The 13,741-nt window shown below is 44.3% G+C and overlaps 1 protein-coding gene across 2 annotated transcripts; it reads right to left on the bottom strand.

Moving 5' to 3' along the window:
- Positions 1-431: 431 nt before the first annotated feature.
- Positions 432-11,524, bottom strand: LOC104586258 (serine decarboxylase-like). Of its 2 annotated transcripts, none has more exons than XM_010243431.3 (6): positions 11,370-11,524; positions 10,632-11,097; positions 2,175-2,406; positions 1,870-2,063; positions 1,645-1,781; positions 432-1,114 (listed from the first exon to the last, which is right to left on the bottom strand). In XM_010243431.3, the coding sequence occupies exons 2-6, from the start codon at positions 10,951-10,953 to the stop codon at positions 548-550; spliced, it is 1,452 nt and encodes a 483-aa protein (XP_010241733.1). In that variant the 5' UTR covers positions 10,954-11,097; positions 11,370-11,524; the 3' UTR covers positions 432-547. The 2 variants fall into 2 exon arrangements, with proteins under 2 accessions (XP_010241733.1, XP_010241731.1); XM_010243429.3 differs by having other exon boundaries at positions 11,327-11,486.
- Between the last annotated feature and the right edge of the window lie 2,217 nt (positions 11,525-13,741).

Below are 13,741 nucleotides of genomic sequence, written 5' to 3'. Positions count from 1 at the left end.
ATAGGGGTGAGGATGAGACCTACACAAATGGAAATATTAGGCTGCAGTTCTTTCTTTTTCCAATAAATAATCTTCTTTATCCTTCAAAAAATTGTATTCATCTTATTAAACGAACACCTCTTTATATATAAACTATTTTTCTTTATTCTATATTGTTTCTATTATGATGAATCAAGAACTGGGACTGCCAATGTAATTGCTATCAATTTTCTTCATTTTACTCTCCCAATTATTCAGTATTATTCTCCCGTGCTTAGCACGGGCGCCCCTCGCTAATTATTTAGAAAAGAGTTGAGAAGTTGGGATTTGGGAAGTAATTGAAAAGGTAATGCGCATTAAATAGGGAATTGTAGGCGAACTTTTCCTGAAAGAATCTCAAAAAGAAAGATGTAGCAAATATACAAATTTGTAAAGAAAAGAAATATAGAGGATTGAGAACAGAAAAGGTTTCTAATAGATTTATCTTCTCTAAATTTTACTATTAAACCCAAAATGTTTGGCTACAGACAATCAACAACAAAAGCAAGACAGTCATGGAGCTATTACATCACTTATGCAGAACACAAGCACAGTTTTCCTTCCCTACATCTGCCGCAATACAAGGAGGTTGAGACTTTCCATCCTGGAACCAGGTCAAACGTTTTTGGATTAGTTCGTTCAAGAAATTGTCTAGCTTCTCAATTGTGATGTTGGGCATCACCACAACATGAGCAATGTTCCCCTGACAAGCAAGCTGCCAGCGGCGAACAAACTCCTCATCTTGTGGCCGCTCAAACACAACAGTGCTACTGAGTTCATTAAGCATGGCACCAATCCCTGCAGCTCGGAGGCGGTCCTTCAAGTAATGAGCATTCCTAAGACATTTCTGGACTTCTTTCTGGAACCCTCTGTATCCTTTGCGGTTGAGTGTGTACCAGAGGAAAATTGGAGCATGGCCATTACGGCTACCCATAATGGTGGCATCCCGGGATGCAAGGTACTCGACATTCCTCGAGAGGGTATTAATGTGCTCCAATCTTGTTATCTGAACTCCACAAGGCATTGGGCACCCTACAAACTTGTGTCCAGAAACACTAACACTCCCAATGGGCTTCTTAAACGTGACCTTTGGCGCCTGTTTTCGCCAGGAATGACAAGTGATCAAAATACAATGAGTTATATATGGATGGTAAAGTAAATAAATAATATAATAAAATGAGAAAAGGAGGTTTCTTCTCGGTGACTGGGGAGTTAAAGCTATTACATATTAGTCTTATTCGTAGGATAACATGATTTAATTTGCAATGAAGCAACATCCAAACATGTACAATAAAAATTACACACATGAAAGGGGTTGGGAATTTGTTAATTTTGAATGGGGACTCTTACCCAAGCCTGGTGTAATTGGAAATTCTTCAAATCGGGTCACCCAACTTGCAGCCAAATCCAACATGACACTCTTTTGGATGGTTAGGAAAGGAGTCCCAAGCAACTGTAAAATTGGTGAATCAATATGGCCTAGTATGTTTCCTATGCAAACATGTCATTGGTGGATCCAGAAACCATAATATGTACATGAAGAATGTGGTGTAAGCAGCTCACTCTAACGCAATTATCCTCATTTTAAGCTTGGTATGATACCAAAAACAAAAAAAGTGGACTTACACGTTTGACAAATGGCATCATAAGTCCAAACAAAGCACCATCACAATGGATGTAGAACTGGTCATGTGTAAAGCCAGTATCTTCAAGGGTTTTTATGACCAGGTCAAGATCATCAACAGCTCCTTTAACTGTTGTCCCTGTAGATTTTAGGGATGATAAAAAATTGATTGAGTTTTTAGTTGAGTAGACAAAGAGAAGTCAGAAAAATTATAAAATAAGGCATACCTATATTAACATTGATGATAGCTGGTTTGTCCTTGTTTGGAAGAAGTTTGGCTTTGAAATCATCGCAATCAATCTCACCAGAAGCCATAGTTTCGATCTTAATGCATTCCATTCTGTACATCCGTGCAGCTTTAAAGACTGAATAATGTGACTCTCTTGATGCATATAAAATTCCATCTGGGAAAACTTCTCTCCTGCACAACAACCAAATCATGTTCTACAAAGATCCCAATAGAGAATAAAATACCAGTTATTTATCATATCATAAATAAGTCACCAAACCACATAAGTTGTATATCACTAACCCGACCAAAATACCATGAAGGTTGCCTTCTGTTCCACAGTTTGTAATATATCCCCAATATTCATCCTTCTCTAATTCCCATAGATGGGCAAACCAGTCTAAAACACCAACCTCAAATTGTCTGGAGTGAACCCCATAGTTGCTCTCAATAAAGGGATCACCAAGGTTGTTGATGGAAAAATGTTGCAGCTGAGCCAGAGCACCATAATCAAAGTCTAAGTTATATGGATAACCTGTAAAGAAAATAATACCCAAGTGGCAAACATAAGAATAAACAAGCTAATATGAAATAGATGAAGTTCTTGGAGTTACACAAGACGCAAAGAACTAGAAAATATATTAAGAGAAATATGCAACATATTGAGGGAGAGCAAGAGGAAAATCCTTTTCTAATCCTTCGTTTGCTTTCATTAATTTAGTTTTGTAGAATGTTTTAGTTCTTCTCCCTTGGTATTCTTATTCCAAATATCATCATCACAATGGTAATCTGCTTTATCCTCACATGCATGGGATTGGCACAGCATTAATCTTGTTTTCTTGAACATGAAGAATATAATATCCAAATGCAAGAACGCAAGAAATTTGCTACAGAAACAAATAACATCTCTACAATTACATTTTTAACCTTAATAGACCTTTATACCACTGGAAAGAGCAATAACAAGAAACAATATTAAGAGAACAGAACAGTGTAACATATTTTTTATGTGAGAGAGAGAAAGAGATGTTATGAAGCCTTTGTTTGCTTATTGTAGAATAATTTGATTCTTGTATAGATCTTTCCTCATATCTCACATCTCAAATATCATCTTCCTTATCCGAGATAAGTGGGCCAGCAGCATTGCATTGCTCCTTTTGTTCCAAAAAAAATAATAAAAGAAAGAAAGAAAGAAAAAGCCAGTAAACAATGATGGTCCCAGTTATCTTGGGTCTTGAGAAGGTTAGACTGGGTACAGTCGTAACCTTTGGCATTTTTTCCACACAAAGTGGCTACCCCCAGACTTGAACCCACAATCTCACGCTTGCCAGCCCAAGATTTTACCATTACACCAAGTAATGGCCCCTATCTTTTGTTCCAAATAAAAATAACAAAAGCATGGTATGAATATCTCATGTATTTAATACTGAACAAAACTGAAATACATGTATAAATATTCTATAAGAGAAAATGCTGAAGAACATAAAAAGATCCTAATAGTGCTCAACAAATTTATAGATTGAATCTTATACAGAATTTTGCGGGCCTACCGAACGTCACCTCGGACCGCCACGGGTGAAACTCCCTGCAACTTGACATATGGAAAGGATTTGTCGTCCTAGCAAAGATCGGCCAGCCAACGCTTCGAACTGAGGCGTACCAAGAAGCTGAGAACGATAAAAAGTTAAGGAACAACCTTGATCTGTTGGATGGCGTCTAAGAGCAAGCTCAAATCAGGGTCGCGACCTATCAACAAAGAGTTGTCAGATATTACAACTCTCGAGTCAGAGAGCGTCACTTCAAGGAAGGTGACCTCATCCTCAAGAAGGTTATGGTTCCCGAGCCCGATGTCGGAAAGCTTGGCCCTAACTGGAAAGGGCCCTACAGGATCAAGTAGGTGGTCGGCCCCAGCACCTTTCGGATAGAGTACATGAGTGGAAGACAAGTACCCCGTACCTGGAACTTTGAGAACCTCCGGATGTATTATCATTGATGTAAACATGGCTAGTGAAAATTTTTGTGAATAAAGTGTGCAAGTTCCTCTCACCTCGGCTTGATTCACCCTACTGTAAATGTTCTTGTTTATCCAATCACCAAGACCCCTCGGCTTGATTCACCCTCGGACTGGACGTCGGCCCAAGGCATACGACTCTTTGAGAGTCATATGCCTTAGTCGCCTTTTCAACTAAGGCAAGGACTTTTGGGACTTCGGCCTTTGTTAATGAACGGACCACAAACACTAGCCTCAGCCTCAAAGACCCTCAAAAGAAGTGAGTCTTTGTGAAGGCCAAAGAGCCGGCATCGGCCCATTACTTAACACAAAATACGATGAACACACTAAGCAAATAATACCACCCCATCAAGGCAAAGGCACTCCGCCACCTCGATCGCGTACCATTCGCTGGGCCTCGGCCGTGCGCAAGTTTGATTTCTAAGTCCCTAAGGAAGAACAAGCCATGTGGGCTAAGAAAACCACCTTCCCTCCTTTTTGCTAAGGGAGAGGGTTCCGAGACCTCGGCAACAAGGGTTGGCCTCAGCTTAAGAGACTTAAGGTGAAACGCCTTCGCGAGTGGCTAAATTAAGAGTTACAAGTTTCTTTACAAAATTTGCCCCTTTGGGGGAGGCATCGGCCCCTTGCGTGAGAGAAAAGAAAAATGAGAAAAAGAAAGAAAGGCATATTTTTAACAAGAAACTCAATATGGCAAAAAAAGTTCAATGTATATTTATTCAATTTCCTTTACAAAAAGAGGCCTCTGATGGGGGAGGCCAAGCCCCTTACAAAAAGTATATCAAAAAGAAAAAGAAACAAAAAGTATGTTCAAAAGCCTTTAAAGAAGGGAGCCTCGGCCATAGACAAGCATCCTCACTCGGCCTCAATATTAACATTTTCATCGGCCGCCACCTCCTGCTGCGTGAGCTGTTGAGCGTCATCCTGGCCCTCGGTTGCTTGCTGACTCGAAAGACGAGGACCCAGCTGGTTGACGTCGAAGTTAGGGAAGAACGCCAACACTTGAGCTTTGGTGTCCTCAATCCCCTCCAGATAAGAGGTGGCACCGAACTCGGCCAATTCCTCCCTATGTGTCTCCGAGGCCTTGTACTCCTCCACGGCCTGAGTGGGCGCCTCCTAAAGCTTCTACTCCGCCTCGTCCAACGAAGCCATGGCGACCCTCAACTGGTTCCTCTTGGCGGCCACATCAGCCTCGAGCTTCTTGCGGCGTTCGTATTCCTCACGAGCCGTCTCAGTAGTGGCTTCTCGGCTGGCCCGCTCCTCGGCCAGCTAGCACTTCAACTGCTCAATCTCCTCTTGCAATGTCCGCAACTTCTGTATCATCACCTCCATCTTGTCGCAGAGGCCGACAAACCAACAAGACATCTGCAAAGATACAAGGAACTCACGTCAATTAGAAAAGTCTAAGGTAGAAAGCAGTGTCATAAAGCAAGTAAAGGTCAAGCTTTACCTCAACCAGCTTGTCGAGCAATGTGTCTCAGACAACTTGTGGGGAGACCTGGTTCCACGATTGACGGTCCCCAACAGGAAGCATGTCAGTGATTAACACGCGACTAACGCCTACATTGCTCAAGGTGTCCCCTCACTGACGCTCCAGCTCGGGCGGAACACCCAGCGCGCCGCCAATAGAATATCCTCCCACAGGTCTGAGGAGTAAGGCCCCGACTACCGAGACCCCCCAACAACACCTTCAGCTCGGAAATCCCTCACTGCGACCTTCTTTGTCCTTGTATCCAGGGGGACCTCAACCGGCCACTTTGGCCTGGCCACCTTCCTCTTCTCAGCCTCGGTATTCTCCTTCGGCCAAGGCAGATCCCTCCCTCTGGCTTCCGTGATGTCCCCTCGGCCGAACCCTTCCTCGACTTGGCCACCACAACTTGCAGTAGCCTCTCCTTCAAGCCACCGTCCATCTCTACAAGCAAGAAGAAGAGTTGACATTAGAAGAACAATGATAAATGTTGAACAAATGACAACTAGCCAACAACAGGAGTGACCAATGGGGGCAGGACTGAGACCATCCAACACCAAGGCCTCTTCCTCCACTAAGGGACCGGCATGGATCGTCCCAATCTACCGAAGCCAATTCATCACGGCCGACTCCTCCTTGCTATTGTACAGCTTGATCCTCTCAGCTAGCGAGTCTGGCATTCCCCACTCAGTCCAAAAGGACCAACCTTGTGGACAGCTAATAAAGAACTTCCAGTTGTGGACAGACAACGGGTTGTCCACTACCCTACCCCGTCGACTTTGGAAGTACCACAAACCTTCCCCATCAAGATGCTTCCTCAATGCGAATAAACCCCGGAAGATGTTTAGGGTCACGGTCACATCTCGGAGGCAGGCCATCATCAACACGACCACTATGGTCCTAATGGCATTCGAAGCAAGCTGGCTAAGGGAAAGGTTAAAGTAATTAAGGATGTCTAGAACGAGGGGAGGAAAAGGGAAACGAAGGCCAAAGTAGAGGTAGTGCTCGTGGACACAAGGGCTGCCACGGTCGATCATTGACACAGGGAACTCTAACCCTGTAGTTGTTAGATAGTGTATGCCCTTAGCTCTAATCAGATTGATGTACTGATACATTTATTGTAAATGAATAAAAGTACATAATTGATTCATGCTATATTTGGTGTATTTCTGTGTAATTACCCTTAAACTGGACACTTATGAGACTCGTGTTAGTTTAAAATATTCTCAGCCGTTGGATAGACCTAGGGAGGTTTATCCTGCCAAGACTGACACTAATGTGCTGCCAAGTCGGTTGCAGTGGCCTATCTCAGCTGCTAGGGTGAGACTAGAAGCACATGTAGTGTGTGTTTATTTGAAACACTGAACCAGACCATTTTCCAGTTATGCCCTGGACCTTGGAGACTGGTGGGCAAAATTGGAAAGTTACACCTAACCCTTAGACTCGATTACAGTACTGCACTAGGTGTCGGATTGGACTGTCTTTGATATGCCAATCAGTGAGATCCATAGAGGGGGTCAAAACTTGGGTATGTTAGGGAAGTTTGAGAATTCACTCAAGTGGGTGATCATAGTGACAAAATCAGCCCCTTTGTCAGACAAAGTGAACGGTCAAGGACTGCACTCTCTCTTATGGAAACCAAAACTGCTGGCAATCGATTTCAACCGTGTTTGATATTTGTTTTGCAAAATATATTTATATGAAAATATATATATATATATATATATATATATTATGTTTTATGAAAAAGGTTTGCAAAAGGTTTTAATTCCCAAGATCCATTCGAGCAGAGAGTGCAACACTATACCTTGCAGCCGAGGGAGAGGTCCTCTCTTGTCGGGCAGTGTTTGATCATTAAGGGCTGAGAGGTTAAGTGGAAGACCATTTAGGGCTATTATACCTGATGGGCTAATCTCACTTAAGACCATTGTCCTTGGGCCTTCGTAAGATGGTTGGACTCAATGACCATTTAGTGTAAATGTTGGGCCCATTTAAGAACCCATTCTGATGGACTCAGGGGTTCACTGTGTTTAGCAGTGAATTCGGCCAGGCTTTGTCACAGAAGCTAGGCTAAACCCATATGGCTTTTGTGAGATCAATGTTAGGGTCCCACACCATACAAAGAGAGCCAAGTTAGCCAGCAATTAATAAAGGGGCATGAGCCACTTGCTTAATGGGCCTAAAGCACAAAGATTAATTGGATTAATTAGCATGGGTGAATTTGAGTATGGATATGGGTTTGAATCAGTAGATAAGGATAAGAGGATAAGTCTTATCTACTTAAAGAGTCCAAATCCAAATAAAGATTTGGATTAGGAAACTCCTAATTAGATTAGGAGATTAGCTCTTTAAGATCTATATAAATAGAAGAGGGCGAACTACTCCAAGTTTACAGACTGCTTTTAGTTCTCTCTCTCCTTCTGCTCTTACCGCCCTAACCCTAATTCAACCTCCATTCTTGAACTGATAGAGATCAGTTCTGATTCTGATTTTTGCAAGAAAATATTAGATCTAATTCGTGCTCACCTCCCTTGCTTGATCCAAGCTGTTGGATTGTAGTTCTTGCTAAAAAGACTGCATTGTTGAACCTGCTTCGTCTCAAGCTGCGCCATCTTTAGTGGAAGCAGATTTTGGTACCCTCTTTGGGCATGAACACCTACTTTGGGAGCTACACATGTGGATTCTATATCATGTATTGCTCTCCCTTTCTTTTGGTTTCAAATCTGGTCCGGGTTGGTTCAAGAACAATCCTTGATAAATGCAGTTTTTTCTAAAACTGGGAATATGATTCTCGGAAGGGAGAAGAAATTTTTGAAATTTCACCCAGCCACCCTGCATGGTTTGACCATCCATATAATGGATTTCCCCTTCCTTCAATAGTCCCCAATGATATGGTACATTTTGGATAGAGCTCTCACTTGCTCTTTGTCGAGCTCACTATCGAAGTCAAAACGGGGGTAACGCATCAACGTCATGCCTCGGCGTTCGGCCTCGACCCGCTTCTTGGGTGTAGGTTCCTCAGCCTCCTCCAGCTCCACCACTTAGAGAAGCTTAGGGGCATTCCCCATGCTGTCAGCCCTCGGCCTCATAGAGCTAGTACTTTCATCGAGAGAGTCTACACCCCTTTGGTCTCGCTCAGCTCCCCATGGGGCGGTCCTCTCCCTCAGCACTTGGATGCTAGGCGACCGAGGGGAGCTCTCAGAGTCACTACTATCACTCCCACTACTAGTCGAGGTGGAAGGAGAACTGCTAAGGTCACTCCAATCAGGAAAGGCATAACACTCAAGTCTAGAGTATGAGGCCAACATATTGAAGACGGGAGTCCTTTACCTAGTGTTCATTCAAAGAAGACTTGGGGAACCAGTTGTTGGTAGCCGAGGTCTCTGATCGCAGGTGAAGACTCAAGGTTCGAGCAAATGGTGAAGACTCGCTCTACCAACCTCCCTATTTAAAGGAAAACGTACGGCTCATATCCCTCTAATCCAACGGTCGCGAACTAGCCGATCTGATAGCCCGAACCAACAGGCTCCACGTGGCATCAACCTCGAGAAGACGAAACGACGCCGAAGGAATGGGCCGGTTCGCCTGTTATCTCTAGGTCAAGAACGGACCAAACCGGACGCCCCTCTACGCCATTTCATGCAGTCCCGACCGATCAACACCATGCCTGTCCAGTGTACAGATCTGCACCAGATGACGTCGACACCGGTACAGGGCACAACCGACGAACACAGACATCCCACACCCGTACAGGCCACAGTATGCGTTCTTGGCACATAAAAATCCTCCATCGAGACGGAGAGTGAACAGAGAAGTAGTCGCCACATAACCGCCAAGAAGAGTCCTCTAAAGCCGAGGCCAACGCCTCCACACAACTCCATGGTACTCTTCAGCCAAAGTCGAGGTCTCCACATAACACATCATCCGACCTGGACCACTACGGCCTCAAGAGTGGGGGGCAAGTGATCGCACCACGTGCGTCAACCAGATCAAATCCTGGCTGCACATCACCAACTGCTTCCAGTCACTCTTAAGGGGAGGTTAGCTATAAAAGGGGGCACTCACTTCAAGGGAAAGATTCAGATTACCATTCTTGGCCATTAAGCACTAAGCTCTAAGCTCTCGTCTCTTGCCTAGTCCAACCACTCTCTAAGTACTCAACTAACTTGATCGTCGAAGTCTCCGCCCCTGGGATAACACCTGGGGCCTCTGACGTGTGCTCTTCTCTTATTTACAAATCGGACCAGTCGGCTTCAGACGCTAAGGAAATTACCTTGTTGCCCTCAGCCCCATATCTGGCAGCAACACAACCCACTTTGAATTAAGTTGAGAAAAAACTTAAGGCAAATTTTCTTAGCAGTTTGTAGTGGAAGCATAGGTAGCCCACCACTAGGGATGTGGGGAGCGAAGCCCCCGCAGTGGTTTGGACCTGATCCATATTCAGCTTATGGATCCAACCCAAACATGAAGAGTTATGTAGTTTGGGAGTTTTCTATTGAATACATTTTTTTGGCTTTGGAGAGAAGTATAGAGGTTTTGGGTGTTTTGGGGTTTAGGGTTTCTGTCAAAAAGGTTGTGCACAACTCTGAAATCTCCATTGTTGATTCTATAGTGGTTTTTTGCCCTCCTTCACCATGGACATAGGTTACAAGCCGAACCACATAAATCTGTGTGTGCTCTGTTGTTTGCTTCTCTTTATCTCTAATTTACTTCATTTTCTTATGTCATTTGAATTTGTGTTTCTGGGTTTTGCGCAACAGTTACCTTGTTCATAAGTCTATGAAATGTCTCATATCTAAGAAATGCCTCTTAGAGATAGTCTGGGACCAGGAAACATGGCATCAACAACCACCAGGAATGGTTCGGACCCGTATAGGTGGAGACTACACACACAAGAGTCCTACTCCTATATCTGGTAAAAAAAGCACTATCAAGATGCATTGATCAATGTTTTGGCATGCAAATCTCTATACTAACAACCATTACTTGAACATTTAAAACCACACCAAGCAACACAAAATCGATTAATGAAATCCACGAAAACAAGCCATGATAACAAACGGGTTCACATTTTTAGTTTTCCCTATAAGCATTGAGATTGACGTTGCATTATTCAAAATGGTAGATGACATAAGAATCCCCGTCACGACATTTCAATAAAAGCTAACAGATGAATCAAATAGGACCGAAGAAAGGACCAAACTTTGTTTCATAACATTGAATAAATATTCCTTTAAATAAAAAGGAATTAACTGAAAGGAAGAGGAAGAAGTGTTTTGTATACCTAAGTGATGCTTCGTCCTTTCAATCAAAGACTTCCGGTACCTTGCCAATACACTGGCCATATAAGCTTCCCTTTCTCCCGTTACCTCATCGTCTGCATCAGGCTCTGTAACAGCAAGGCACATTGTATGAACATTCCTTCCCAATACAATCTCTCTTTTTTGCTCCACATCGCTTTTCTTAGTTTCATCACTGACGATCTCTTCATTTACCGGAGACAATGGCTCCGAAATCACAGTAGTTGCATCAATTTCCTCGGGTAACGGCTCAACCTTTCCATTCAATTCACCTGGGAGCACATCAACTTCAACACTCCCAACCATGATTGCTCAGCCTAAAAAACAAACAGAAGTAACTTATTTGAGTCTCTAGATCTAATCCTTCACTGCCTCCTCAAGCTCTCAAAATGCAAATCTTCCACAATCAACGCTTCCAAGAACAGCTCCAATGCAGAAAAATGCCTCAATCTGAAACGAAAGACAGCTAAAATCAGTAGATTGAACAAGTATTACTACAAATCAAAGACGAAATTCGTTCATAACAAATCTTATAAAAAACTAGTTAAAAAAAGATCGAATTATCTCTAAGAAAACAGAGTGAATTAATCGAAAAAAAGAAAAGATCATGAAAAATTACAAATCAAAATTAAATATTTTTGTAAGAATTGTTGTAGAAAATCAATGTCTGAGAGATTACAGATCCAGGAAAAATGCGAAGGTTGAAACAAACGTAAACGAACTTCAAGAAGCCAGGGCTTGCAGAAGCGGTAAATTCGCTGAAACGAAGCTCGCTCCTCCCGCGTTCGATCCTGTGGAGGGAAGCAAAGAGGAGCGGAAACCTCGCCATAGCTTCCTTTTATAGGCGAACGTGTGTACACCTCCCAAGGGAAAAATCTGCTGTGACCGTGGTCGCATTCATAAATGACGATTACATACATTTTTTTTTTTCCGAACGATTACTTTTACTCTCGTGTTTGAAATATCAACTGATTGTGATGGCTTAAATTTTCTTTTTTGATAAAAATTAAAAAAAAAAAAAAGCTGATGTGGTCGCCATTTATTGGAGTTGCTTGCGACATCGGTCACAGCAGATTTCCTCTACCCAGCCCCCTCTCTGACCCTCTCTGTCTCTCTCCAGTCTCTCTCCATCTCCCTCTAACTTCGTAGTCCGGATTTGCTACTCACGTAGCGCGCCTCACATCATGTCCTGGCCGCACACCGAAAATATCTCTATTACTTGTATTTATTATAGAGAAAATCTATAATAAGGAAAAGATATGATATGAAAAAAGTTTTGACCAATCAAAATCAACCTATGAATTTTAATAAATAACACCTGGTTTTTATGAGGGCGGATTTGGCCCTCCAATGAAATTGTGACACTTGGCACATCATGCCAATTAAGTGCAATCTCTTGACAGCTAGACAGCTCGAGCTCGTCTCAGGTAGTTCGCCACTAGGCAACTCACCATCATGCAACTCGCCACAGGCAGTTCGCCACAGGCAGCTCGCCACAGGCAGCTCGCCACAAGTAGCTCGCCACAGGTAGTTCGCCACATGTAGTTCGCCATAAGCAGCTCGCCACAGGCAGCTCACCCTCTTATAGCCTGGCAACTTAGACAACTCGACACTTCACAAGCAGCTCGCCACCATGCAGCAATCACAGGTAGCTCGCCACCATGCAACACACAGGCGGCTCGCCACTAGGCATCTCACCATCTTGTAGCCTGGCACCTAAGAACAACTAGGTGACACCCGAGACCACTTTGGCAACAACTTGCCTTTGTTAAGTTGATGGTGTCTCACTAGGCGTAGCCTGGCACAGGCGTGGCCTGGCACAGGCGCGACTTGGTGACCTAGCCCTGGCGCGACCTGGCCCTAGCACGAGCTGGCAGCTTGGCCCTGGCGCGACCTGACCTTGGCACGAGCTGCCGGCCTGGCCTAGGCACCGACCTGGCGGTCTGACATAGGCGCCAACCTGACAACATTGAGGAACACACCTCCGTACCCCGCATTTTACGAGATTGTGACTTGTAACGGCTATATTAGCTCACCCACTCCCCGAGTCAGGTAGAAATGGGCAACCTTACCAGTTGGTGGCTTTATCCACACCTAACACGAAAGCAGGTCCCATCACAACGGGAATCCAGGAACTACTCCACCTAACCCACGAGGACTCAAGTATATAAAGACCACACCCCCTAGGGGCGAAGGGATGCGAAAAAAGGATGGGTAACCTCTGCTCTCTAGCTCTCTCATTCTCTAATATCATTCTCAGCTCTCCACTAAGTGCTAACTTAGGCATCGAAGTGAACTCGCCGGGTTAGCTACCCCGGGTCCTCTGACATTTGGTTCCTTGCAAGGCTCTAAAAGAGCAACAAAGCTGATCAAGGCAGCTCACCACCAGGCAGCTCATCAAGGTAGCTCACCTCCAAGCGGCTCATCAAGGTAGTTCACCACCAGGCAGTTCGCCACCAGGTAGCTCACCACCAGGCAGCTCGGCACCAGTCAGTTCGCCACTAGGTAGCTCGCCACCAGGGAGCTCCACTTCAGCCTCTAAGTCACAGGCCACTTGGAGCATACGAGATGACGAGGTACTCAGCAAAAAAAAATTGGCACAACACGAAAAAATGATACGTGACCAGAAACGGTTATGTCATTTGGCATCGTCTGTGGGAAAACGCTACAAAAAGCTAAGTTCTTATCTTATAAAAAAGCTAAGTCCTCTTCTCTCAGAAAGCTAAGTCCTCACCTTTTTAGAAATTGAAGCTCTCGCTTCATAGCTCTAAGGCGCCCACCTGACGGCCTGGCGCAGCCCACGCGCGGCTTGCCAGCCTGGCACATGCGCCGGCCTGGCATGACCTAGCATGGGCGCCAACCTGGCGGCCTGGCCCAGGCGAACTGATGGACTAATAAAAGACTTCCTCACCCCCAGAAGACCAAAGGCCAAGCTAACAATTCACCTCGGCACCTGCATAAGACCCATTCGCCTCTTCGGCATGGGCAAAGTCAAGGAGAATGGACTACAAGTCACTCCCAGAATCTAAGGACTAAAGTACCGAACTGGCAGAAGCCTTGGCGCCTCACGGGCAGCTCGCTTCCAAGCAGCTCC

The sequence above is a fragment of the Nelumbo nucifera genome, chromosome 1 (assembly GCF_055504915.1).
Source record: "Nelumbo nucifera cultivar China Antique chromosome 1, China Antique-T2T, whole genome shotgun sequence".
NCBI classification, from domain to species: Eukaryota; Viridiplantae; Streptophyta; class Magnoliopsida; order Proteales; family Nelumbonaceae; genus Nelumbo; species Nelumbo nucifera.
Note: the sequence above shows the minus strand (reverse complement) of the source record. Positions and strands in the feature narration are given on the sequence as shown.